At 46.0% G+C, this 27,858-nt stretch overlaps 1 protein-coding gene and 2 long non-coding RNA genes across 5 annotated transcripts; 1 reads left to right on the top strand and 2 right to left on the bottom strand.

Annotated features, from left to right (window-relative positions):
- Positions 1–5,000: 5,000 nt before the first annotated feature.
- Positions 5,001–7,434, bottom strand: LOC148392538 (uncharacterized). Its single transcript, XR_015860948.1, has 3 exons — positions 7,183–7,434; positions 5,629–5,779; positions 5,001–5,531 (listed from the first exon to the last, which is right to left on the bottom strand). It is a non-coding gene; the product is annotated as an uncharacterized LOC148392538 (long non-coding RNA).
- Positions 7,435–7,658: 224 nt separating this feature from the next.
- On the bottom strand, positions 7,659–15,491 carry LOC148392537 (polycomb protein SCMH1). 3 transcript variants are annotated; one of them, XM_088387861.1, is made up of 17 exons: positions 15,310–15,491; positions 14,770–14,850; positions 14,094–14,166; positions 13,830–13,907; positions 13,498–13,568; positions 13,188–13,422; positions 13,027–13,115; positions 12,605–12,851; positions 11,637–11,869; positions 11,348–11,533; positions 10,826–10,952; positions 10,399–10,599; positions 10,176–10,331; positions 9,319–9,429; positions 8,698–8,802; positions 8,502–8,635; positions 7,659–8,377 (listed from the first exon to the last, which is right to left on the bottom strand). In XM_088387861.1, the coding sequence occupies exons 3-17, from the start codon at positions 14,116–14,118 to the stop codon at positions 8,258–8,260; spliced, it is 2,118 nt and encodes a 705-aa protein (XP_088243987.1). In that variant the 5' UTR covers positions 14,119–14,166; positions 14,770–14,850; positions 15,310–15,491; the 3' UTR covers positions 7,659–8,257. The 3 variants fall into 3 exon arrangements, with proteins under 3 accessions (XP_088243987.1, XP_088243989.1, XP_088243988.1); XM_088387863.1 differs by having other exon boundaries at positions 12,605–12,848; XM_088387862.1 differs by lacking the exon at positions 15,310–15,491 and adding an exon at positions 15,220–15,270.
- Positions 15,020–25,821, top strand: LOC148392536 (uncharacterized). Its single transcript, XR_015861005.1, has 3 exons — positions 15,020–15,125; positions 21,424–21,583; positions 25,510–25,821. It is a non-coding gene; the product is annotated as an uncharacterized LOC148392536 (long non-coding RNA).
- Positions 25,822–27,858: the final 2,037 nt, after the last annotated feature.

Here is a 27,858-nt window from a genome sequence, read left to right as displayed (position 1 = left end):
GTGTGGCCTGCTTTTCCATTCATTGCGTAGCCTCTCGCTCCCGCTGTGCAGATCCCCCCCAAGCTATGTGCTGAGGTTCAACCCGCGGCGGCTGAGGGCACACCTCGCTTTCTACCGCCATGGAAACGCGTTGCAATATTTATACGGCGGAGGTGCAAGTCGGCCAATGGTCGCGGACGAAAGACCTGCGGGAAACCGACCCTGTTGCTCTCGATTGCTTGCAACTTGTTTGCTCTTTGTCCAGTCCTACTTTATGATTATCAGAATTCATCAGCTGTCACAAATGATTTTTCACTGCCATCTATGCTAATATAAGGGGATTTTCGAGTCAGCTGAAGGGCTGAACTCTCAAATGTTTCGCCGCTTGTTATCAAAATTCTGAGGGTGCACTGGCCAAATTCTACAATGTGACATGAATGTACATTTTTGGGGCATTTTGGTTGAGCGACTGGATCCAAAGCATATTTTTGTCATTTGAACTGGACTGGGGGGGGGGATTTCAAGTAATATAAACCGCAATTCAAGTTGAACATGGACGTACGTTAGGGGGTTAGGCTGCTTGCATTTGGCAAAAGAATGTGGACATTGCCACCTCTGGGAAATTGAGAATTGTCTGGCACGTGAGTTTGTTCCCGCTGATGTTAGGATGCCGAGTGGTGGACAGGTCGCTTAAATAAACACACTTACGAATTTAGCAACTTAAAAAAAAAACTACCTGTAGCCAGTCAAGAGGATAAAACTTGTATTTAACTAACAATTAGTTTCACTTACAGCACTGCAAACATTTGCTTCTTTACTGTGTGTGTGTGCGTGTGTGCGTTGGGGGAGGTGTGACTGGCCAAGGAATGCTTACCTTGATGGGGGTTTAAGTGACTTAAAGCTTGTAAGCCGCGACTCACAAGAGGCCTGGTGCCTTTTCACAATGCACACGCATACACACACACACACACACACACACACACACACACACACACACACACACACACACACACACACACACACACACATACACACACAGATAGCTGTCGAAGACTTTTGTGCAAGAAATTTCAGTCGTGCGAATTTTCAAATGTTGGGGTTAAATAACAGCGCCCCCATCTGGCAAGTCTGATGGTCCGAAAGGTTTTGTTGTTGCAGAAATCACCGAGGTGGTAGAATTGTATTGCGTGATAAGTTTCAAGTCAATCTCAACAAGATCTTCAGCCTTTGAAATTGTGCATTTGGGTCAAATTTGACCATTTCAATGTTTGTACCTGTTAGAGCAGGGGTCGGGAACTTAATGGCTCGGGAGCCAGATATGGCTCTTTTGGCGACGTTAAAAACTTTTTTAAAAAGAATACATTAGTACACTCAAAAAATCGGTTTTAATTCAAATACATTTTTTTTTAAATGGTATGGCTCTCACGGGAAATTATTTTTAACAAATGGGCATTTATGGCTCTGTCCGCCAAAAAGGTCCCCGACCCCTGTGTTAGAGAATGTCATTTGTTGTACTTTCAGCTGGAGAAATTTCAAGTCTGTTAGACTTCTCTCTTTCCTGTGGAGAACATTGAAGTAGGCTTTGTGTGTTCAAAATTCACGCGAACTTGCTGAGAAGAGCCGCCTTTTTCACGTTGATATTTTTGCAGTTTAATAACAGCTCACAAGCCCTTTTTGAGAACAATGAACCAGAGACAACTTAAGTGTGAGAAATTTCCTGTCAAAGCTGCACGTGATTGGAGGATGGCCGACGCGGACATTAGCCAAGAAAGCATCCGCTTATTTATTCAGGCATGTTGAGAGAGAGAAAAGATCGTAAAGTAGGCCGTGGCACATCACTTAGCAACGGGCCTCCAGCATGGCGCCGATTTAGTCAGACGGTATGTGTGTGTGGTTCCTGATCGCATGTTGCGTGAATGTTTTGCCTCCGTTAAAGCGGCAGCGCATAGTCGTTTGGTTTTATAAAGATGACAACAGCTCCAACGGCTAATGGGATGTTACGATGGCCGGCTGTAATAACGAGAAACCCGTCTAAGGCATTGCCACGGCGACCCTTAAATCACGTATCTTAACAGTCTGTTCTAATGCTAAGCTAACATTTTAGAATGCGTTCGTTTACTCAACTTATTGTGTCTTGCCATTGAAAAATGGTGGAAAAAAGCAAAGAAAATTGATTGTGAGATTTGCACAATGGATGACAGAGGAGGACGATCATCGGACGTGATTAAAAATTCATTTTCATGGTGGATTTTTCAGGAAAAACTGGACTAGCTTATAGCTGGAATCATAGAAAGGAGTGTATGATATCAAGATGAGACGTAGCGTGTTTCAATTCAAGTTTTTTCTTTTTGTTGTGAGATCAATATGGCTCGAGGTATGGAGTAATTTAAAAGATGTTACACATATATTTTATGTATGTATATAGCTATATCGTTTTTCTTAAAATGCAATAAAATTGCTATTGATGCTAATAATGGTGAATTAGGTCACTTAAGTATCCGTTGAGGGCAGGATCCAAAATTCACCTCCTGCCACTGGTTTTGTGTCTTGCAACTCAAATTTGGAGGTTATCACTCCTTGGTGGCCGCCAGCCTTAGTCAGGATGCGTTGACAACTTCTGCTATTTGCAGCAAGTCGTCTTCCTGTGTCACCTCATCGTGTTCTCGTTTTGAGTCAGCCGGCCAAAGCCACATGCTGACAAATAAAGCAAAGCTAAAGAGGCCCCCCACCCACCTGCCTAACCCTATAATTCAGTGTATATACTTTTTGGACATTGCCAGTTCTAGTATTCTTTATTGGGGTTTTCCCCTGTAGGTACTTTTTACAATGTCCATGGAAAAGCACCTCCTTTTATTATTTGTAGGCTGTGTTCCAGGAAAGGCCAGGCGGCCATTTGCAGCTTTGACACATGCGCAGACCTCCGAGGAGGCCCACACATACGCGCACGCGGTCAGGCGTACAACGTGATCAAACAAAGTCAAAGAGACTCCTTAGAAGCAGAGTGGCATCGAGAGAGAAGCAGGATTCATGTCTCATGATGTCGGTTGGCGTCGGAAGACCAAGCAGCGTTTTGCACAGTTCGTCAGAATCTAAATCAATAAAATAAATCAACTGGTCAAGGTCTCAAGGTCTGACAAGTGCTTCAGTGTTTGAAAAAAAATCTAGGACTGCTTATTTTGCAACAAATAGTATATAATGGATAAGGTCACTTGTTAGCTTTGCAAGTACAGTGGTGCCCTTTCTCCATTGATGGAACTGCTATTCAACGATTAAAGCCTCAGCCCATGCCCCAAAATGTGAATTTAATGCAGTTTCCTACGAGAACAATTTTTTCTGGTGCAGAGAAAAAGTAGACTATAATTTTAGACTACCTAAAACCATGTCTAACTTGTGGCACAGTTGGTATAACAGAATTCAAAAATAGGGCCCAAAAGGTGTAACGGAAGTAGATAGATAAAAAAACATTTCATGTTCATTCATGGCTCATTTGCCTTTATTTTTTTAAATGTGTCATCCCGATTAATATACTGTTCTGTATTAAGATAAACAAAGAAATGTGTGAGGTAAGACAACTTTGAGTTACAATATTTATTGACAACACAGGCAGGTTTCTATCTGTTTGTTTGACAGTTTCGAAGAGTGGGTGGGGGGGGGGGCGAGATGGAGCACGCTTGAACTTGTCAGACAATTTCAAGGTTTTTGTCACGTCGGCGGTTTAGGTGTTTGCAGGCGGGAAAACAGCAAATCCCTATGGGGACGGGGGTTAAGGTTCATTTTTATGGACTCGGGCACAACTTCCTGACACGTGACCGTTGTTTTCATGCAAGAGGCCACGGCTGGGGGGGGGGGGAGGCGCACCCTCATCACGTTCTTTCCAGGAGACACTCAGTTGGGCTAATTGTTTTGTTTTCCACCCGCAAGCTGCTGAGGGGGCTTTAAAAGGCAGCCATGTATGGAGAACATGCAAGCCTCGGCGGCTAAGTGGCTGATTTCGGCATGTCGAGGCAGGTGACAGGTTGCCAGGCGACGGGAGACTCCTCCTCCTTCACTGCCTTCCCCAAATCTGGCCTCGCATGATTTGCCAGCTCTTTGAAGTCAAAAGCAGACGGTGTAAATAATTGATTTACTGACGCTTTGTCGCGGCCCGAGCACGTCCAGGTATCCCCGCCACGTCTGAAGATGGTAAATATTTAAGGTACATGTGATTTACACCAGCTGCACAAAATTTTGACAGCGCAAAATTAAAATGTTATGCCTTGTTTGTATTCTGTCACCAGGTGAATTTCCTTTGTTTACAAAACACTGAGGCTCTCTGAGGCGATTTGTCAAGACATTGTAAAAATGACGTGCACTAATTGTTTTGCTCCCAGACTCCCCCTGCAGGCCCAAAGTTAAATTTATTAAGCTACTTCCTCTCAAAACACGAACTAGCCTGGCTCACCATGCGTACCACCACCCTCACTCTTGAAAAAACTGTCATTTGACTATTTATTTTTTTGCCTCGTATGTGCACATTGTGTTCATAATTGTGTATATTTCTTACTCCTTTTCCCCTTGCTCCATATAATTCGGAGGATAGGAGAATGAATGTTTTTTTCCACACTGTATCCGAGATTTTGACCAATTGCGGGCACATGTGGAATCCCCTCGGGGTTCACTGTATATTTGTGCGTGGCTAAAATTAGGTCAAGGTTCATGGGGTTTCCCACCATTGGAATTTGAAACTGGAGGGCCCGGAATTTCCGAGTGCCCATTATTCTTGAACGCTGCAGATTCCTATACATATAAAATGACACTGCAAACAACTTCTTGTCATGGCTGGCACATCAATAAAGGCAGTGAGATGGCATCACCAGGTCAACAACTGAGCTTTATTATAAGCCCGTGTACAACAAAGACACTTTTCTTGCTGATATTTCAAGGCACAGTCATTCCGTGGTGCTGCCTTAGCTTCCGAAGGTACCAACACAAATAATACAAGTGTGTTGACTGATAAAATTGTTTTCATTTTTCATGGGAAAAGCATTAGCGCGTTGACGCCGTAACATATTTCACAAGCGGATCAATAATGACTGAGGTCCAACTCTGCTGCAGGGGCCTTCTGGCTGAATTGCATTATGTTGCAAGGACTTCATATGATTCTATTTACTGTGTGGACTCGCGGCTTTTATATGAGCTGGCCAGGTTGGCCTGGTCCAACATTTATGAGAGCAGAGGAGAGAAGCGCGGATCTGGCCGGTCGACTGACAGGTTCACTTGTAGGCTCAAAGCGAGCCAAAGAGTATTAGGGCAGCTTCTGTTCTGTACACAGTGTCTTCATGAGCGCGGCTTTAAAACGACGCGTTAATCTGGTGACAGTGGCGAGCGCATGCTTCCAAAGACAGACGAGCTGTCTGCAAGCGTGGGGGTGGAATTAATAGAAGAGAGCGCGCGTCTTACGTGGGACTGCTCTGCTCGCTCATCAAGTAGCACAAACATCATTCATTAATGTTTTGCTGTTTTCCACTTCAACTGCTTTGTGTGCTAGCTGGACAGTAGCAGATGCCTCGACTCTGTATGAAATAGAAAAAAGACAAGGATGCAATGCAGCAAGGCCAGCGGCTTGGATATTATTACCCACGCTTACCGTAGGCCGACTAACATTCTTACCTTCCGGGATAAACGTAGCTGTGATGAGCTTGCCCACGTACTCCATCTGTGGGCAGAATGGGAGCGGGGTGGGGGGGATGTCAAGATTGGGAGATATTAAAGCCCCCCCACCCCCACCGCCGCTCCTCAATCTACAGCCACCCTCGAAGCCCTGTGAAGGAAAAAGTAGGTCCGCTGCTTCTTTTTAGTAGAAGAGAGATAATGAACTTTAAATTTAGAACGGCGCCAGCGGCATGCTGAAACATTGCGGTATGATATGATTCACCAAGAATGACCAATCACTTTTACGTAAAGTTAAGCCTCAGGATCTCCCATTGATCTATTTCTCACTTTGCGTGACACCACTAAGGTGGCGGGTCAGCTGGACCTCAACCAGTCGATTGCGGTGCGTTAATCTTAAGAAACAGAACAAACACAAACATCGAGACAGCGCTTGTACGTGATAGTACTCACTGTCATATATTGTTGAACAATACTGGTGCCGCACTGAGGAGCTGAGAGGAGTTGAGACGTTTCACTGAACTGGATATCCGTTTGTCTTATACTGCTGCAGTAATATTAGTAGAGTATAAAGAATATAGGCCTGTGAGTACTATATTTCTGTATTGGCTGTTTTTCTTCAAATATCCGCATCCGTGTGTGTGTTGCTTTGCAAACAGAGCACGCACTCAAAGGGCTTGGGAAGCGTCACCCTGCACTAGTGCCCTGAGGCTGCTTGGGAAATATAGTAGCGCCAAGGAGAAGAGGAGATGTGACCGGCAGACCTGAGTTGAATCTCATGCCTTCATCTTCAACTCGCGTTTCTGTTTACAGATCCTTTTTTTAGTTATGGGCACTCAAATAATTATATCCCTCTGAAATGAATGGAAATATCCCTCCAAAGTTTTTCTCAGCTCCTCAGTACAGCAGTAATATTAGTCATTCTTTTCAGAGGATAATGAACATCTGCTTGTGTTTGGATATCTGTTGCATAAAGGGTGACAACACCATCACATGCTAACTGTTAGCCCATGTGCCTATGCAGTTTTCCCATAGTAAAGATTAAGCTAGTGGAGGCAATGAATTTGTTTTAAATGTGCCATGTGTAATTGTTAGCTTTTTGTTGAGGGGGGCATAATTCTCACACTCAACGTTTTATGATGCCAAATTAATTCTCTTTACACAACTTCCTACGGGAGCCTTGTTTTGAATATAAACAAGTCGACCTGTATACACACACTCCACACACACCAATGTAGGTCGTGTGATGTATGAGTCAGTAAATCTGGTGCGTAAACATCCAGGTCGAAGCACAGCTATCTAAACGCCATTACGTGTCATTACAATACATCTCCAATGTGCTTTAAGAGGTGACAGTCGGCCGGGCGGCACCTTCACAAACACGCAGTATTGAGCACAAAGAGCTGTTATTTCTGGCTATAAATAGCGCCACTCACACACTGGCTAGCATCAACAATAAGCCCAGGCATCAGGGCCCTGGCTTGTGACACATAAGTGTGTGCGTGTGTGTGTGTGTGCGTGCGTGCGTGCGTGCGTGTGTTCGTGTTCTCTCACACAAGCGTCAGTTACAATCAGTGGGCTGGGTCACTGTTTTCCTGTTTGCACTCAGAGGATGCGGTTGAACGTTTTTGCCGACGTCACGCATCGCACACGCCAACATAAGTCCGCTGGTGCGGTGGCAAACAATGACAGCGAAGGCCGTCGTTGATATCTTGAAGCACACACAAAATGGCGTGGCGGATGCAAAAGGTTGGCTAGTAATGACACGCACAAATTAAGTAACACTGTGATGATGGTGCTGAGAGGAACAGATGGAGATGTGGCCCACCCATAGCACAACATGTCACAGTCCCAAGGAGAAACACCAAGGAGACCGAGAGGGTGCAGGCGAGGGAAAGGGGGAGGGAGGGAGACAGTGAGGCTCTACTACCCCCTGCAGGCTAAAGTGTGTCAGTGTAAGCCTTTAAAAAGTCACAGGTGCTTTTTTTACCTGCCTCTTCTCTCCCGATGCAGTAACGAAAGAGAAGCGATTCAAAGTTGCATCATATATTTATTAAGCAGTGTTGTTAACACGTGATAGTTCTTTTCATGTAAGACCTAATAGTATAGTATCAAAACATTTTTTAAAAAAAAGTACAAATAACCAAGTTGAGACGATTTAAACGACATCCATAGCAACAGACAACAGATTTTGAAGGATCAGTCTCTCATTTAGAGATAAAATGCTAATTCGTCTGGCTTTCGTTGATGTTGTGGTTGTGCGCACCTTCAAAAGAGACATTTGTCACAAGGAATGCTAGATGTAGTAATTTGATCATTTCAAATTCTCCAACACAAGAACAAATTACATCATATTCAAAGTACAAAAGGTCAAATGTACAATCGGGCCATTAAATAAAAAAAGCCCATTTGAAGTGTAATTGTCAGAATAAGAAAACAAAAAGCAGAAACTAGATACACCCGCCATACTGCCTTGGGGTTGGATTGTGCTACATGAAATCAAGTCCCGTCCTCATTGGATGAGGCAGACAAAAATGGCGGCCCACGTATGCAGAGTGCTCCTGGAGGGCAGTGGCGACCTTTGGAAGGAAGGAAGGAAAAGCTGCATACGTCGGGGCCCCTCGAGCGCTCAGGCTCGTTTTAGCTTGTCAATGTGAAAGGTGAGTTTGAGGGCGGGGCCCAGCTTCAGGCCCATGTACTTCATCATGGTGTCGCTACGCAGCAGCAGCAGCGCCTTGCCATCGATTTCCTGAACATTGGAGTACAGTGGAACCTCACCTTAACTTACACATGCTGAAATGTGTTATTTTAAAATAAGTGTGAAGTGCATTAAAATCCTATCAAGCATGTTTCATTATGGCGGATTTGCTTACATGTTTCCTGAACAGGTCAGCGTGCGGCGCCAGCACGGGGTCGATATCTCGGATGTAGTGCATGACGTCGTCAACACTCCACACGTTGGGGTCCTGACCGCCGGGCTTGGGGCTTTCCCCAAAACAACTCGATCCTAAAGGAGCACAACCACCGGCTCATTGCTGCATGTGTGCGCGCGCATGTGTATTTATTTACCTGACGACTGTACACGGCTCCCCGACTTTTGCGAGCTGGGGGAGAGGGGCCTCGTCTTGAAGTGCTCCAATCTTGCCGCCGTGACGCTGCTCTCCATGGACTGCCCTAACCAACACAAGACATTCAGCGATTAAATGTCAGCTTTACAGACGCCTCGATGGTCCAAAAAGCAGCTTTGCACTTCCCCCTGAAGCTGAAGTTTCTTCTTAGAAGCTACCACAAATATCAACTTGACACTCTTTTGCTCAACTCCATAACTTTGTGCTTTACAAATGCCGCCAGGTCAAGAAGCAACTCCTTAAATTGAGCTTTAAAGATGCCATGACAAACACCATAAAGCTCATCAGCTTTACAGTTAACCTTTCAAACACGTTCTCCTCTTCAGCTCTCTCTTAACTCCATTGTTAAATTCAGCTTTAAAAATGCCCCGTTGAGCACGTAGTCTGTAAACGTCGTAAACCAGATGCCCCGTGAAGCACTTCACTATGAACGTCAGCTTTACAGATGCCGTTTGGATGTGCCTGGTAAATGTGTCTATAGCGACACCTGGTGGCGATGATGTGAACAGAAAATGTTCGAGTGGACACAGTGATTCATTTAGGCCCTTTGTCAAAGTCGTACAATTGGCAGCGGCCCGGGAGATCTTGGCCAGGGTTTTTTTGTGCGAGTTCTGCAGGTGCCTCTTGGTGCCTCGACTGGGATTCGTGGTCAACTCTGCCAAACCTTTCCTGTCTGAACACAAACAGAGCAAATGTTATGCTTGCCAGTATGGTTCTATCACCTGACTAAGTATTTCTCTCCAGCCTTTAGGACTGGCAAATCAGACAGCTTGGTTAAGTTGAGCACAAACATTTCATTCATTCATTCATTTCTATCATTTCTGCCTTGACTGACAGTGTAATTATAAATTTCAAAAACATCGTTGCAGTATTGGGATCATCTGTTGCCACTGTGGCGCTTCCGCATAGACGTTGACGGAACACAACCAAAAGAGTTTCATGGAGTTACTGCAAAGCGAAACGCTCGGTGCTTGGAGATGGCAACAGTGGTAGGATGACAAGTTGGCCAGTGGTTGGCCAGAGGTAAATAACTCAGCTTTTTGTTTGAAGTAATTGAGCACTAAATAAGCTTCCATGTGGTCATAGCGCTTCCCATTACTACTTAACGGGAGCCAAGCGTCTTCCCACTGAATTGTTGTGACCTTTTAAAGCTTCTCCATTCAACTTAGCTTAGCATAGCTTGCGTTTCTGGTCAAACATCTCAAAGCAGGTAGTGGCACAATTATTGTTGGAAATGCCAACAAAAAATAAATTAAGAGCAAGCGAGTGTGACAATAGCGCCCAGATCGTTAATTTGATTTTATTTTCTCTTTACTTTGAAGTGTGGAATTTGTGCTTGCTCCCGCGATAAACGGGGGCTAACGACTGTCAGACAAAGCGTACCGAGCGTGGCCCCCCTGAACGGCGCTCGCTGCCAACCTGTAGTGAAGAGTGGACTTTCTCCGGCCACAGGCTGACTGCCGAAAAGCGGGTCACAGTGTAGGTTGTGGCAGAGCTTCTCCAGGAAGCGGAGGACGTAGGTGACGCTGCTGGCGATGGGCAGCGTCAGTGTGTGCTGCTGCTTCTCAAAGAAGGCTGCAAGCCCAAATTCTGTCAATTAGCATTTCCACTGCCGTTCATTTCATGTGTAAAATAAGCTCACCTGAAATGACCTTGCCGCCCTGGCCGGGCTTAAGGCAGGAGAAGACGGTGGCCTGGTTGTGGGCGGAGTCGACGCAGGCTTGGACACACTGCTGAAGCACCGATGACGCCTGACCGGGACCGAAGTGGTCGGGCAGCTGGCGGATGCGTCGCTGGTCCAAATGGGGACCAACCTTGCTGTACTTGTTTAGGTAGACGCATACTAGAGGGAATACAACCATATTGAAAATATTGGTGTTTTTTTTTTGTATGAGATGCACTTGAAGAGGAGCACGGTGACATACTCAGTTTATTGCAGAAGATCCGTTACAGAGCCACTCGCAGTAGGTGAAACTCTCTGCTATACAGTTTAGAGACCATATACATTTTTTTTCCCAGTTTTAGCGACTGGCAATATTGGGCTAATCCTTTAGTGATATTTCTAGTACCTGTAGGGGCCTGTAGTGCAAATTTGGGGATGGTGGCGTTGTCGAGGGGCACGGTGCTGGTGTCGGGCTCCGGGGTGCTGCTGGTGGGAGACGTGGGGACCGGATTAGCTACCAGGCGAGGTTTTCTCTGAACAAAAAAGCATCACAGCATTTGTACAGGTCAACATCTAAAAGGAAGGCCAACTGATTTTGTACTCGAGTGTCATCTGTAGCAGGGCTGCAGTGAATAAGGTTTCAAAATCACTTTCAAATCTTTTTTTTTTTTTTTTGCTTAATTTTGCAAGATAACGGTGAAGTCAAAATAGTTGGCAGTGGTTCAGGCGACACATGGGAAACAGCCGCTCCAAAGTAAAGTTGCAAGGCAAGAAATCAATCAAATTTTGGCAACGCTGGCTGGCTGGCGGCTTGACTGACTCTCTGCTAGCTTTGTTATTATTCTTAGCGTTTGATGAGCACTTTTCTGTTTGCTAAGTGGACGTATCGCACGGAAACGACGATACTGTGTGAGACTGTCAGTGGCACCTTGCTGCCAGGCTTTGGGCCTCTTTTCTTTGGAATCTTGATGGGCGCGTCCTGCGTCTGCGGCAGGGCTAACCTCTGCGCCCAGTTGACTGAGAGCCTCCCACGGGGTCGTCCCGGGCCCGGCGTAGGCCGCCCGGGCCCGGCCGTGGCGTCCGGCGAGAAGCTGGCTTTCTTCACCCAGCTCAACTGCAAAAAACAAAAAAGCTTGATGGTCACAAAGGGGTACTGTCAAAAACCAGTGGCGAGGACTTTAGTGCTAAGATATGATAGCATGATGCATGTCACCTACCTTCCGCCCTGGTTTGGGTCCGCGTTTCTTGGGCACCTTGACAGGCTCCAGGCCTTTGTCTGTCCGGATGCTTGGTAGTGCCGAGGCTTTTTGACTCCAGGAGCCCTTGGCTTTCCTGCGGCCGGGTTTGCGGCCCCTTTGACCAGCAGCTTTGCTTACTGCGGGGGGCGCGTGCACGGCTGAGCTGTCCACGGTGCCGTCCGTTAACGGCCCTACTGTCTTTGGCATCACCGCTGCAATGATAGACAAGGATGGAAACAAATGGGGGGACTCAGCAGGAATATTTCTGGAAATGCAACACGATAAAATTAATTCCCAGTTAAAAGCGCATCATCAGGATTATCTAAATTAACGCAACAGGGCAGCAAATGCAGACGAGGTGTGAAGATTTGAATTGGGCCTGCCTTCCAAACACCCGGCGTCTTTGACAAAGCAACAAACGGCTGCGAATGACAAGCCTTTGAGGTCTTCAGGCGCAACACCGTGCGAGGAAGGCGGCTGCTGACAGATGCCAGGTTACACCGGTTGACAATCAAACCCCATCCACAGACGAGCGCCAGGGAAAAATATGACTTCTAAGAAGCACAGCAGCAAACATAAACATTGTGTGCAGTATGCGGCCCTCCAGGACCTTTAATTAAATACACTTTGAAATGGGCACTCCGATCAATGCAGCGCTGCAACTATTTTCATTAGGTAGCAAAAATCTGATCGATTCGTACATGGCTTAATTCTTCGTTAATACCACATCGAAGGAGCTCATTGAGCAGTAGCTGCCTTGGCCCGCGCACAAGTGTTGAGCAAGCAATTTTTTGCTTTCACGCAGTCTCGCACACAACAACCTCGACGTCTCCTTCCTTGCTACTCTACCCCCCTCCCATCATCTGCTAGCCAGTCTGCATATCGGAATATTGCCGGCTTGTATTCAAATGTTGGTTGCCCACCCATCAATCTGTGAGAACGGGCACCTTTTGTTCCGGGCGGCTGCAGGTTGTCCCCGGTTCGGGCGCACCAGCCCACCGGGAAGATGTCGCGCGAGTCGTAGCGGCAGTAGTAGTCGAAGGCACCGCGCCAGCCGTCAAAGGTGACCTGCACCTCCACTCCGCGCAGCGCGCCCACTGTGGCCGGGCAGATGAAGTGAGGGTTCTTGCGGTCTACCGCCTCCAGCTTCATGCCCACTTGGAAGGCGTTCTTCTCCGGAGCGGGGGGCTCCTGCTGGGGACGCGTGAGAGGCATTAAATGCTGCTCGTCTGAAGCGCATATTTCACTCAAAAGTGGAAATAAAGTCCCAAGACTTGACTTTAAAGGTCTCTCGGGGCAACGTGCGAAAGTTTTAATGTGAAACGAAAAGCTATGTAGTGCTCCATTTAAGATGGTGTGGTAGCGTTACCTTGTGAAAGATGCGTGGAGGGGCCATCTCAGCACCATTGAGTGTCTTCAGAAGAAACAAAGGCCAGGAGGATGCGTTGAGGCGGAAACCTGATCCGGGAATATTTCGATTTTGACGTATTCCATAGCAAAAATGAAAAAATTACCGCTAAAGTCTTTTACCAAGCGGCGGCTGCAGCATCCCGCCGCTCTTCTCGCAGTTGCCAATGGGCTGGATCTCGGACGAGTCCACCAGGCGCCAGAAGTCATTCTTGTTGTCGGAGCCATCCAGGCGTAGGCGGAGCCGCGAGCCCGTCAGGCCCACCACAGTGGCGATGCAGGTGGAAGTGGTGTTGCGCGGGTCCTGAGCCTCTAGCTTCATACCCGCTTTGAACTCATTGATCGGCGGTGTCAGGCTCTAGACGGGTTGTTGATTGACGAGTCAGCCGAGTGACCGACTGCTGTGCCACACAGAAACAAGGGCGCTGCTTACCTGACGGAAGCATGAAGCGGGTGCCGCACTGGCGCCTGTATCTTTGAGGTACTTCTCCCAACTGAAATGGCCTAAGAGGATACAAAAATGACAAATAAGTCACATGTGCAGGACTTGCTGTAATTCTTGAGTCTTTTGACAGAAGAAAGTCTGAGACCAGCAATGTATCAATACTGGACATCTGTATTTCTAAAGTCTAAAAAAGACAAAAAGATGCTCTGATACTGCACACCAATACCGCAAACGGTAAATGGTGTGCTGCAAAAGCCAGGCAGAGGGTCTGTGAATTTTTAGAGCGCCGCAACGTTATTTGGCAAATTAATAGGAATTACCTTGGAAGAGGGAGGGCAACCGGGAGGGCCGTCCACTCCGAGCGTGCTTGATCCTTCTTGCATCTTTCCACTCTATAGCTGAAGAGTTCAGACAGTAAAAAAAAATGTAATCTATTGGAGAAATTCTTCTTAGTCAATATCTGAGAGCATCTGTTCCCAAAACAGAATCTACTGAAATATCTGAAGTGATTGCAAATGCATCAGCCACAAGTGATGAGCCAACGAATACTAAATATTTTGAAAGACACGGTAATAGCATGTTACCTTTCTGTGGCACAGGCTTCCTCATGTTCCAATGACACGGAACAATCTCGGTATATGATAGGGTGTGAGCACCCTATGAGATTAAAAAAAAAATAAAAATCACAGTTATTCATTTTCCTTGCGATCTCGAAACATGTTTATGATTGCGGTTGTACCATTTTATTCATATACTAGGTGTCTGCAATACACATCATTTTTTTTTACCACTCTCTTCAAAGTAGATGTCCAATTAATTACACAACAGCAAAAAACCTATTTATTGCCAAAACCTCGAAATTTCAGCTTCTCGATGGAATATATTGTGATCTCTGTAGTTCTGAAAGTGTAATAATAATGTGAGTGTTTAACCAAAATCATTTTGCTCACATCAACTTTTTCTGCACTTTTACTTGAGGACGATCTATTTTCTGACATGTAATGAATGAAATCAGAATAAAATTGTCATTTTAATCGGTTTGTAGCCGTAGTATAAATAACCTGTAGCTGGCATGAATTTGAACCTGAAGCAGCCTGAGAAGTGGATATCAAACGCGTACTAACTGTGCATGAAGGTGTACCTAATGAATCCTCCGATGAGCGTAGGCGGGATTTGGATAACGGATCCAGTAGCTCAATAACAGCAAATTCGCCTCGTATTTTCTCACTTCATATACGACACCCAAGTGCACAGACTTACGTTAGAAGTTCATGATCAGCAACCGGACGGGCCCCTTCTCAACCAAAGTGCGCCTTTTTCTTCCGGCGTTCAAACCGCCACCTTGGAAAAGCGGTGACAAAAACAGGAGCAACGTGAACGGGGGCTTCAACTTCAACAATAGCCCCCTCGGCCGCGTGAAGCCTCCAATCGCCCCAAAACAGTGCGCGGTTGGAGTTGGTCGCTCGCGGTAGTGACACGCAGACGCGCGGCGCCTCATTCAAAGTACAAAAGACACCACCCTCCCCCCAACAGGCAAGCCAAAGAGAGCCGCCAGCTCGGCTTGACAGGCGGTGTTGCTAGTCGGGAGCTCGGCTAACCAACGCTACCGTCACGGTGTAAGTTTCTCAGACGAACAAGCCAGTACGTGAAACGTGACGGTACTTGACGTGTATTCCAAACGCAAGTCAGGCAAGCAAGGATGCTAACTACCTTAGCATAGTGGACGCTAACTGCTTGGTGACCCTATTTAAAAAAAAAAAAAAAAATCAAATGATGGCAATTGGTAAAACAAGAGCGTACCCGGTACACTGTCTGAGAGGATGACGTTTGCTTTTGCGGGCTCCACGACGACGCCGCGTCCTGAAAGAAGACGCGGCTCGCTGCCGTGTTTGTAGACGTTAGCTAGCTTTGTAGCGTGTTGTTGTTGCCAAGGAGTTACCGCCAGTCCGCCATTTTTTCCACTGGATTTCGGGGGAGGGGTCGGGGAGGGGGGGCACCTACGGGCGGTTGTGCTGAAAGATGCAAGATGGTTCGAAGAGGAAACAGCGGAACCTAGTGGTCAAAGGTTATGCTATACCAGGGGTGGCCAAACTTTTTGACTTGCGAGCCGAATTGGATTCTAAATTTTGACTGGGGGGCCGAACCAGGAGCAGATGGATGTAGTGTTTGTGTGAAGTATTATAAATGATATGTAAAGGATTCCAAGATGTCTCACCCGCAAGGCAACCTCGATTGCCAGAGATGTGAGTCACCCGGCTGACTTTGACTTTGACTTTTAAAAGTCATTGCATAAAAGATTTTGGCCTTTAGTAGGTAGTAAATCATGGATATTCGAAGAAAAGCTTTTTAAAAACAAATGCATTTATTAGCAGCATTAAATAAAATATTTCACCCAAAGACTACTATCAGTGATTCTCATTAAATATGACACTGTTATTTTGAATAACAGTTTCCATCACTTCAGCGGCTGCAAGTCAGATTTATGAAAGATGTTTATCTAATGAGGCGAAATCACATAAAACGGCAAACATTCCGACCAAATACATCATCTTGAAGAATCACTGAAAGAATACATCTAAATAAAGTAATAAAGAATCAAAACGGCAACACGGTGACGGATATCTGAAAATCAGAGCAGAGCTTTAAAACACCTGGTGACAGAGGTGAGGAAACGGCAAACACTTCCTTAAAGTCGGCCTTAAAACCTTTAAAAGTTAAGATTAGTCGCAAACAGGTGGTGCATCAATGTCCTTGAACATCCTGCATTGTTTGAAAATGAGAATGGTCGCTAGTTTCAATCCCTGATATTTGTACAAATTATTTTCAAAATGCTTTTTTTTTTTTTTTTTTTTACAACAAACTAGAGAAACTCCCCTTCATTTTCAGTGGGAACAGTGTTGTTGGTCTCCCTTTTTTTTGCTAGTGCTAAATAGTCTGGAGTAAAATTTGTTGTGGCAATTCTTAGGATAGAGCCGAGGTGTTGATCCGTTAACCTAGATCTGTGGCGGGGCTTGTTGATGTTCACATGGCTGAACGTCTGCTCACACGCGTCGGTAGAGCCAAATTGTCCACTCTTTTTTAAACACTCGGTCGGCTCTCAGTGTCCGCCTTACTTCTCCCTGGGCCACTCATTTTAATGGAAGGATTCCAGGGGAAGGTTTGTGCGTGCGTGGCTTTCGCGTAAAACTGTATCTGAAAGCTCAGCGTGCGAATTACGAGAATGCTTGCGTCACAGACCACACTCAAAATTCGGCATTTATAGAAAGAGAGCGCGGAGTGCGCCGGGTCCGTACTACTGAGTACGTACACGCACTTGGGAGTGTGCAAGGAGCTTTCTGACACGGCTTCCGGGAGTAAATGCGCGGGCGGGCGTTTCCCCATCTACCGGGGAAACACAGTCATTGCAGGGAAAATAACAACAAAAGTGTTTCATAATATGATTTATTCAGGTCTGGCGGGCCGGATTAAACGACCCCGTGGGCCGGATGTGGCCCGCGGGCCGTAGTTTTCCCATTTGTGTTATACCAACGTCTCGCATCCTTGTCTTCATGTGCCTTCCTTGTGCACTGACTGGTGCACGGACGTGTTGTAAAAGGAAGGGGCAAGAAATATTGCCCCCGTTGTTTCAGTGGAAGAAACATATGGATGAACATATGTACATTTGTAATTTCATTTTTGTCAAATTAAGTGTAATTGCACAATTTCCCCCCCAAAAATTGCAATAATATGGAATAACAAATTTATATAGCAACATTAGCCCAATAATGTTTGTTTACACACTAATGATTTACTATATCGTCATGAAATATTTTTAATCTTCCACTGTCTACATATGTATTCTCATAACTGATTGCAAAAAAGTCATGATTGCTTGAAATATTAGTGCCGCAAAGCACTATGCCGCTATTTAAGACCATTAACATGTTTTGTAGTTAAAACGAAAAAAAAAAAAGATTGCCTGGAGCAAAACCTGACTTTTCTAACTATTTGTTCCAGTAAAGAATATTCCAACATAGTGAACCTACAAATAAGGGATTTTAATATTTCATACACAGAATATATTAGGCCTGGCAATGTTGTTTTGCTTCATTTCATTGTAGCTCAGTTTTTATGTCGTTGGTAAGTTTTTCTTGCTAAGGAACGATTTATTCAAGTGGCCAGACAGTTTTACGCTCATGTATTTTAACTGCAACGAGAGAGGCTAGTTGTTGTGTCTTCATATGAGCGTGTAAACAGTAAAACCAAGATGCTCGTCATGAGTGCGCAGCACTCAGCTTGTGTGTGTAACGGTCACCCGGCCGGCAGGACCACTGATGCCCGCTTCATCCTACTTTGGGCAGGCCGTGGCCCCGTGGCACTCCGTTTCTTGCGGCCCAGGCAATTATGTTTGGTTTCACACGGTGAAAGGGGTTAATTGGCAGTGCCCACGCGCCTGATTGGACCTGTTTCACGCCTGTCGGCCTTCATCGCGTCAAAGGAGCCCACCTCCCCCCCTCCCCAGTCCACTGGGAGACCGTTGTTAGAGCATGCACCCACACAATCACTCGTGGACAGCCACACTCTTTTTAAAATATGACCTTCTTATTGTCGTGCGCGTGAGTGGGAGATACCGTATGTGCACGTAAACACGCATCTGTATCCGCTCATTCTGAGACGCGACATGCTTCCGTTATCGCGTTGACCACAAGGGGTCAGTGTTGTTTCAATAGAGAGTCCCTCTCGCCTGGCCGCTCCTCTCATTATCGTCATCATCCTCATCATCATGCTATCCTCTGAGGACCCGCATGATCCATCACGGCACATTGTTCTGTTATTTCAAATCACTCGTTAAATCCTAATAATGATCGTCTTCTTTCATTATGTAATATTTATGCGTCCTTTTCTCTCACTCTTTTCTTTTTTGAAGTCGATTTTGTCTTTTGAGAGCGACCCATTGTCAAGTTTCCCTCCAGTGTTATTGTGTACTTGTATCTCAGTAAGTCCATGTGATCTTAGTTCTTTATTAATAAGGCATAAACCACGGGAACTGCTGGCACCCAACTCTATTATAGCCTCCATATGAGTTCATTAGAGCCAATTATTGGCACCAACAATGGGCCTTGCTCAGCGTCTATTTCTTTTATGAAGCACATGCTTTCAAGATATATCGTGGTTCCATAAGCCTTGCAAAGGTGCTTTTGAAAGCCAGTGGCGTGAACGAGCCTTTCAATTTCACGAGAATTTTGTCGGATTTCATAATCATCTCTTTTCAATGGCACAGGCGCTAATCAAGGTTAGCTGGCCGGCATCACCTCGGACTGTTTGCTGGTCAAAAAAGTACACATTTTGACAAGTTGATTTTCAGTCGAAGAGCCCTAAATATTGGCAGATGGTCATGTTTCCTCATCTTTTTGGGTCTAAACAAAATGTGTTTTGAGTGCAGACTTCCAGCTTTGATTTGAGGTCGTTTGACTTTCATTTACACTGCACCGGGGAACGTCGTTTAGGTTGTGAAAGCTCATGTCATATGACATGAAATGTTTGATTGGCTGCCATGTGGAAAATTGAGCTCTACATTCTGCGTCATGAAAGCCAATTGAGGAAAGCGACGCAAAAAAAAAAAGTGCTGGCTTTTGTTCAAGGGGCCACTACTGCCTGTGTGTTTGTGTGCCCTTCTGTTTTTCCTTCACACTCGGCGGGTGCATTTCTGGCGACCCAAAGAAGCGCGGTGTCGAGTGTGAAGACGCTCAGATGTACCATCCCGTTGGAATTTTGGCTAAATTGCGTTCTCGCTCTTTCACAGCCGTGTGTGAGTTCCGCGGCAGGCCTCCGTCGCCAGCTTGCATCGCTTCGTCAGCGGGACTCTGCCGTTCGGGACTCAAAGTACGCCACAAGCAAAAGCTCGACGGTGACGAGGATGGATTTTTAACGACACAAAAACGTTTCGCTTCACAAGCAAATGTTTTTTCAAATGACGAGATTTTTTGATGCAGCACATCGGCATCCCAAAAAATTAAACACAAGCACTGATGGAGCGCACATCTCAACTGAAGCTTGGACCTTTTGAAGCCCAGATCATTGAGTGATCCATCACAAGGTTTTCCCTCGCTTGAGTGGTTGGGACAATGTGGACAAGCGCTGTGTGGTCGGCACGCCTGCCTCGCGGTTCTGATTTTCAAAAGTTCGGAACCCTACCGCTCACATGGCATGAATTGCAGCTCATGTATGGGCCCCAAAAATTGAACTTGATCTGCGGCAATTCGAGCCCGCCTCTTGCCTCGTGTGCTTTTGCCAATGGCCCTCCAAAGGTTAAGTGCTCTTCCAAGTCACTCGTAGGAGCAACTGGCTTCTCTTCTTGGCAGCAGACTCACTTTTGGGTCCGCTCCGACTGTCTTGCTTGCTCTTTTTCATTTTCTCACACTAATTGAGTCTGGCTTGGCAACGTGTTTTTGGACTCGCAAACGCGTCGCCCAAGGTGTCCGCGCGCGCGCTCGCCAATGGCCACACTCCATCGGGGCGGCCTGTTTCTGCTCACGCGGGCGGGGCGGCGAGGATCTTTTCCCACCGCGCCTCCTTGTCACTTTCAGCACTCTGGCACGCTTCAACTAAGTCGCCCCCACACTAAGCCCCTCCTTTATTCACACGGACACAAATATCCGCATCCACGCCGTCATCCGTGCGCACACACACGCAGAGTCGGATTGCGTGTGTTCCCTCCCAACTGCGCCTCAGAGGACCGCGAGCGTGTGTTGCACAGACGAGGACACACACACACACACACACACACACACACACACACACACACACACACACACACACACACACACACACACACACACACACACACACACACACACACACACACACACACACACACACACACAAACGTGAGTCCTGGTACACACTCGCCATCTCTGCTGGCATCCTGGGAGGGACACGCGAGAGGAAGAGCGAGCACGAGCATATGTTGGTTTGTCGGAGGGGGGATATTTCTCTTTGGATGTTGTCTCACAAGCTCTGACGGCGTGGCGCGCAAAGAAGGCATTTTTTCCCCCGTCCAATTTATTAATCCTTCTAGGCGATGTTCTCTGTTCAGAAATGCAAATTGAATCAATCTGAGGCTGACTTTAAGACTTTTCAAGTGGGATTTAATTAGAAGCCAGGGCCTGCAGTTTTTAATGAGAGAGGGGGTGGAGAAAGACAGAGAGAGAGACAGAGAGGGAGAGAGATGAGGGGGGAGTGGGTTTGCGGTTTTGATCTGGGGTCCTGCTGGAGAAAGGATACACAAACACCCACAATTAGCACACACACAGACAGAAAGTTTGAAACATGCGCACATGCACGCAAATTCACCCTGTGTTTGGTTTTTCCCTCATCTCCGTCTTCTGAGAGTTCAAGCAGAAATGTTTTTTGACTTGAAAATACATCTCCAAATTTACCGCCCTAAAGTTCGCCAACGTCGACGGGATGAGTTCCGACTTTGGATTCCTATGTTTTTGTAAGTCGAGCGGCGCGGGGCTGCCAATGTGTTACGATGGAGGAAGGAAAAAGTTCACTTTGGGGCTTGAATCATACAGCCGTCACTTGTGTGATCTGATTCAAAATCCAATCAAAGCTCTGAGTCGTCAAAGTCTGAAGATTGGAGGAACATTTCCTTTGCGCTACCTCAACGACAACAAACACTGGAATCAAGAAATGCCAAACAAATTTGAAATGTACATATTGGACCTTCTACCGCATCCACCTTGTGTCAGGGAACACAAAGAACAGAAAATTTCTCCTTCTGTGACTATGAGCATGAAAGTCTAAAGAGTGGTTGAAATTCCACAGCGCCATTGTCTCCAACCTCACTGCTCCAAACACTTGAAATGTTTGTAATGTATAGAGTTCTTGGTCAATGGCCTCTCGCTCATATGGCGCTTTTCTACCTTCAAGGTACTCGAAGTGCTTTGACTGTCCTCGCTCTGCCAACGAGGCAGCAACGGGAGCAACTGCGATACCGTTGGGGCTTGGGATTGAATCCACAACCGTCAGGTCGGAGGATGACCGTGCTGACTCATAAAGGTATGGACATGGCTGTCCATGAAACTCAAAGGTAAGAAAAACAGAAAACACAGATTTTAACTTTTGGCTAAAAGTCTAAAAATTGCTTTTAATTTCACAATTAATTTGTACGGCCATAAACGATTGATTGTGAAGAATTCGCAACCGGGCTGCAATTGAATGCAACCAGCAGAGGCAGTGTTGAGCTGCTTGGTTAGGAAAATTCACTCATAGTTCAATGGAAGACAAATTGGAATGTGAGTTCTTGTCTTGACCGACTCGAATTGCTTTGTTGGCTTCAATCGGGCGGCGGATGTGGCGTACTGTGACCAAATTGGGCCTCGCCACTGTGAGTGCTCCCCGTTAACCTGCTTCTGAGAGTTTTTTTTTAAAAAAGACGCACGCCGCGTCTAGTCAATGAGCACACGCGATGTGTGTGGGAGCCCAAAAGTTATTTCCGCGTTTGTTGAGTTTATTTTTAGCCGCTCTTTTGAACATTAACGGACCCTCCCGTCACTCTAGTCGCGACGATGGTAGCAGACAGCGCCTCCTTCAAACGGAAATCAGCTGCAGAGACTTTTCACTGCCTTTTGGCTTTGGCACTCCCCGGCTGACACATTTGAAAAAGGGTGAAGTCAGCCCGCGGTGCCAGGATGTGGTTTTCTCAGGACCGGGGGGCCCTCCGCCCTCTTCCCTTTCCCGCCACCCACTCCAAGCGGCATTGGCATTTTTGAGGGCAGATGTGTGACATCTTCACGGTCTTTTTTTTTTTTCTCCCTCTTCTACTTTATTCTGTGCGCTTTGGTCTTTGTGTTGAGCAAGCCGCGAAAGCCGAGCAGCTTTGACTCATGAGTGCTTCTAAATTGACCGTTTCCACGTTGGGAGCTTTCTATGCGATGCTGTCTAACAGGGGATGCGGTTTGTCTACGCGCCAAAAGAAGAAAAAAAAACGGCAATAAATGTCAGGAAGATTATTTCAAACTTGTAAAGCTCAACACGAGTAGGACTAAACATGAAAAGATTGGAGGCAAAACAGTAATTTTCGATGCCGGTGGGCTTGACGAACAAACGAGGGAAAAGATGCGAAGATTCAAAAGCGGCCGGCGCACGCCGCCACCAAAAAATGTTTGACAACTCAGTGGCCCTGTCAATGTTTAAACAATACAAATTCATCTCCACTCTCCAAACATGTCATTAATCTCCCTCTCAGCCATTACAGCTGTCTCGCTCTCTCGGTCGCTCGGTCTGCCCGCCCGCCCGCTCACATTTAATGGAACATGAAAGGGAAACCCAAAGAGCAAATGCGATGTTGTGGTCCATGCGGAGAGCTCATTGTGGGACTCACATCAGAGGAGAAGACGGGCTGACAGACAGACGGACGGACATGTTTTGACAAACAGACAGTTGGTCCAAAAACTCCTCCTATCTTAGCGCTCTGCGCCACCTCTCTCTCTTTTTGCTCGCTCGCTCACTCGGCGTCTTTGAACTAAGGCCTTCATTAACAATCTGCTGATTAACAAGCTGGGGAACACAGGGGGTAGATGGATCAGAGGCGCGCCGATAGACAGCCAGCGAGATGGAGAGAAATAATAAGAGTGCCTTGCAACTTCCACTGCATCCACCGCACCGCCGCCGCCACAGTCAGACTGCATATTAATTTCCACCAGGCCGCGGCAACGGCGCTAAAAATACAGCTTCGTTAAAAAAGAAAAAAGACAAAAAGGAGGGGGGAGGGAAATCAAAAACGGATGCAAAAGTTGGACGCGGCTCAAACTTAGCCACAAACATCCTCGGTGTGATCCGACCAACTTTGTCGCCATTCCTCGGAGTTCACTTTGACTTCACTCTCACTCACTGTGAGTCACTTTACAGCAAGCAGCAGTTTGGCCCATTCTGTGATTTTTACAATCTCTAAAGCAGTGGTTCTTAACCTTGTTGGCGGTACCGAACCCCACTAGTTTCATATGTGCCTTCACCGAACCCCTTGTTAGTGAAAAATTATTTTTTTTAAATTCAAGACATAGATGTTTTTTACTAATGCACAAAATGAGCTGTACATGAACATCACCTTGTTCAAAGAACAAAACCAACACAATGCATGAACTCCCAACAAATTACATACTGGCAAATCAGAAGCTACACGATAAAACAGGTTTGTTCGGACCTCCTCAGTGGGGGCTCTGTCGAACCCCTGAGACCGACTCAGCGAACCCCTAGGGTTTGATCGAACCCAGGTTAAGAACCACTGCTCTGAAGGGATGAAAATCTCTTCAGAACGAGTCTTCATGAACATAGTAATACCGTATTTTCCGCACTATAAGGCACACCGGATTATAAGGCGCGCCTTCAATAAATGGCCCTTTTTAAAACTTTGTCCATATATAAGGTGCACTGGATTATAAGGCGCATACAATAAATAACTCAACGTTGCTCAAACGTTAATGCAATCACAATATAGTAACACTCAAAATAGTGAAAACAATAACAATGTATCAATAACTCAATGTTGCTCAAACGTTAATATCACACAACACACAAAAACACGTAAAGCTTACTTTTAATAAATTAGTCCTCATCCAAGAATCCATATTGGTCCATATATAAGGCGCACCGAATTATGAGGCGCACTGTTGGCTTTTGAGAAAATTTGAGGTTTTTAGGTGCGCCTTATAGTGCAGAAAATACGGTAACTCTATTGAATTTTCTGTGAAGCATCAAAAAGCTCCGCCTCTTCCCTCACTCTACGGGAGACATGAAGCATTATGTCGCCTCAAGATTGAACGTCTGACTGATTTTGAGACAGTAACGTGGTCCTAAATGATCATTATAAATTAGCATCCACATTTTAAGTAAGTTAAAACAAGGAAAAATGTTAATTACCGTAAAAATGACAAAACAACTATTGACTCTTAAAACGTGACATAAAATGACTCGTCACGTCAAGTCATCTATACTGTATTCTTATTTCTTTCATTTCTCTTGAGCTCCTCCTTTCCCAAGTGTCTACAAAAAGCCAAAAAACAAGCTCGCACTGCCACCCATAAATAAATAAATAAATAAATAAATAAATAAATAAATAAATAAATAAATAAATAAATAAATAGATAAATAAATAAATAAATCTTGGCAGCAACTACAAGCCGTTCAAGCCACAAGCAAATCATTTGACAGTGTGCCACTGTGTGTTTGTTTCACTCGGCTTTCGTTTGGTTTCTTGTCTTTCATTTGAGGCCTAATTAATCGCGAGGTTGCTGGACCGTGGAAACAAAAGAGAGGGCGCATTTTTGTCAAAAGGAAAAACACTGTAACGGATGACACAAATGTAATGGCAGTTTGTCAGCACCGAGGCCCCGCAACATGTTTGGCCCTATTTATTCAGTTTCCCTCTGTCCAGTAAAGTGATGTTTTGGAAAATCACAAGTCCCGCCCCCTTAATCATAGGAACTGATCTTCTCAACTGTATTTTCGAGTCCTGAGTCTGTTTGCTTTTCTAACGCTATCCGCCACTTGATCGTTGAGGTAGCGGAGGGCAAATGGGTACTTCGTCCTTGAGAGTGTTCTACCAGTAGCAGTTGTCAGGTTTTCAGCGATTGTTTTGTTTCTGCGTAATCCATTTTCATTGAGTGATCAACAGTATTGTACTGCTTTATCTTACAACTAATCTTTGAGGTGATTTGATCATTTTTGAGATGGTTATGGCAAAAAGATAAATCATGATTTCCAGCTCACAGTTCTTAAAAATCAAAGATTCTCTTTGCTTTTTGTAATCGTAGTTCATCTAGAAGGGCAGCGGGCAAAACAGATTGGAGCTTTTAATCAGCAGAGACTCAACTATTTATTTTCAACCGTACACACTTTAAATGCAACTCAAAGAAAACTTTGGATCTTGAATTTTTTTTCTTAGAGCCTAGTTAAATAAAGAGTAGAGCGGAGCGAATGGAGGTCGGAGCTCATTTTTAGACACCGACGTCTTATTAGCCAACTGTGCTTAGTGCATGCGGCGGGAGGAGGCCAAGGAGCGGCAAAGGAGACACTGAGAAGGGAAAAGCCGGCTGACACGGGCTGTTAGACAAGGGCAGGGAGTTGGGCTGATGCGGCAAGACAGCCAAGGAGCAGGACGGGCGGACGGATCGAGCGAGACGGGATCCACCGAGGCAGCCGGCGCCAGGATCGCTCTGCGAATTAATGGCGCCTCTCACCAGAAGATGAACGCTCGCCGGCGCTCCCCGTGGAACCGAGCGCACGCATCAACAAAAAGAAACGTCAGTCCGACAAATAATAAATCCGCAGATAAATAAATAAGGCTGTAAATATATGAATAAACATGATCAGACTTCTGAAGGACGCATCGTGATCGATATACAGGCGCGGTGAGCGCGTGCCCGTCTTTGAAAATTGATTTTTGTGTGTTATGATTTTTCATTGAATAAAACACCTCACTGCATGGTTACCTGCTACGGTCGTGACCAACATTCACACACACGCGTAGGCTTGGAGGCGTCCGTAAGTGTCTCCAAGAGTCTCGCTACACTTTGTGGAAGTTTGTATTTATTTGTGTTTGCCTTTGTGATGCATTTACTGTATCTATTTTTATTAGTGTGTGTGTGTTTGCGCGCGTGTGTGTGTGTGCGCGTGTGTGTGTGTGTGCGTGCGTGTGTGTGTGTGTGGTGGGCTCTCTGGTGAGTCTCCTTAACATCAAACAGCTGGAAGTGATAAAATATTTAGGAAGCACTGGGAGTCTGTGAATATTAATACTGCCTTTTCCTTCTGTCGCTCCAATCTTGCCCACTTTTTCCTCGTCTTTGGCTTCCTGGCACTTTCCTCGACCGTGAGTGTGGTTTCCTGACGCCGTGACACGTGTCCGCGCGCCGCCTCTCGCGACCCTGTCGATGGTACTTTTAATTGGGAGTTGCCTTGCCCGGGGAAGAGGAGTTGACCTCTGTCATGCCGCCGGCATCGGGGAGAAGCCGTGTCACATGTCCCGCGTGGTGCCCGGCGGCGATAGAGTTGGCCACGGTGCACCTCAGCACCGTGTCAAACATGAGAATGGACCGACCGGCAGGCACTCACACTCGCCTGTGAACAAGTACGGGCGCGGGGCTTTTTTTCCGTCATAATTCGAGCGGGCCCTGTATCCAGCCTGTTCTCCCCTGCAGGAATTTCTTGTTGCAAAACTATTTGAACAGACCTGACTTTTATACATATTTCGGGGTCGGCCGACGGAAGGATGCAGCCTGTCATGAACGTCGATGACGAGTGGCAATGTAATTATGGGCTTTCTGATAAAAATCATTCTCATTTCTGATGGTCGCTCGAAACGCATTTTGCCGGCTGAAAAGATCTTGAAAATGGCTGGAAGTTGAGGTGGCTGGAGGAGAATGGCGGCCATCTCTGATGTACACTCAACTCACACCGCTGGATGGGCATTTTCTCGAGCAATTCTGAAAAATCACTGGCAGCTAGTTGGCGCTATTTCACACTTCACGAGGTGGCGCAACATCTCCGTACATCTGGACACGATAACATCGACTTGCAATCCAGCCACTCTTTTTCCCTCCCTTCTCTGGAACATGTGTTTTTGGTGACTTTTGTCTTTGTGATAAAGACAGCACGCATATGTCGCTGCGCCGTTGTATCGAAAGGCCCGTTTCTTGTGTTAAACCCAATTCAAATTGACGCTCATGGTCCAGATGTGAGGATCTCGGGGCCAATAAAGAGCGATGGCTTTTATAAGATGTGACAAATGAAAGGTCACCATCAAAGACTCGCTGTAGCTTTTCCCCATGCCGGTCTGCTGACATGCCATCAAGAGTTCATGGCAAAACGTGGCTTGATTTAAACTCGCTTTCAGACTTATATTCATCTGGCACTTCCCACGTACAGCTGATGCGACTTGGCGTTGATGTAGATTTTGAAAGATTGTAAATTTAGACAGACAAGAAGAACCCCCGTATTATCCCCTCTAAGGGCAAATTCAGTTTTACATTCCCGGGTCTGGCGCAGCAGGACTTGAACTGGAAGGCTCCCTTTGGTCTGGGGCGGTCCCCAAGCCGGCACGCACGCAAGTACGCGTTCTCTTCGAAATAACACTCAACAATGCTAACAAGAACAGGATGTCTTTCCAACTTATTTGAGTAGCACCAAAGTGCCAGAGACTTTGTTTTAAGCCTGTTCCTCAAACAATCAAGAATACTTTCAAGTGCCAAAGAACAAAAAAGTTCAGAAAACAAAGAAGCCCTGATTTCTTTCTTAGCTCGCTATCCTGAGTATAAAGGAAAATGTTGAAGCGTTAGAATCTCAAATGTGATCCTTTGTCTTGAAAAGAAT

This window comes from Syngnathus floridae, chromosome 10, assembly GCF_059516105.1.
Source record: "Syngnathus floridae isolate MCC-2025c chromosome 10, RoL_Sflo_1.0, whole genome shotgun sequence".
NCBI lineage: Eukaryota > Metazoa > Chordata > Actinopteri > Syngnathiformes > Syngnathidae > Syngnathus > Syngnathus floridae.
This window is presented reverse-complemented; position numbering and strand designations above follow the sequence as displayed.

What these genes read in the sequence shown, in the direction of transcription:
- LOC148392537 (XM_088387861.1), bottom strand. Translation starts at nt 14,118, where the DNA reads ATGAGGAAGCCTGTGCCACAGAAAG. An exon ending in CTCCCGGGCCGCTGCCAATT is followed by an intron (nt 8,803 to 9,318) that starts GTACGACTTTGA and finishes TGTGTTGGTTAG; the next exon opens with GGCAGTCCATGGAGAGCAGC. An exon ending in CTGACCTGTTCAGGAAACAT is followed by an intron (nt 8,378 to 8,501) that starts GTAAGCAAATCC and finishes TCCAATGTTCAG; the next exon opens with GAAATCGATGGCAAGGCGCT.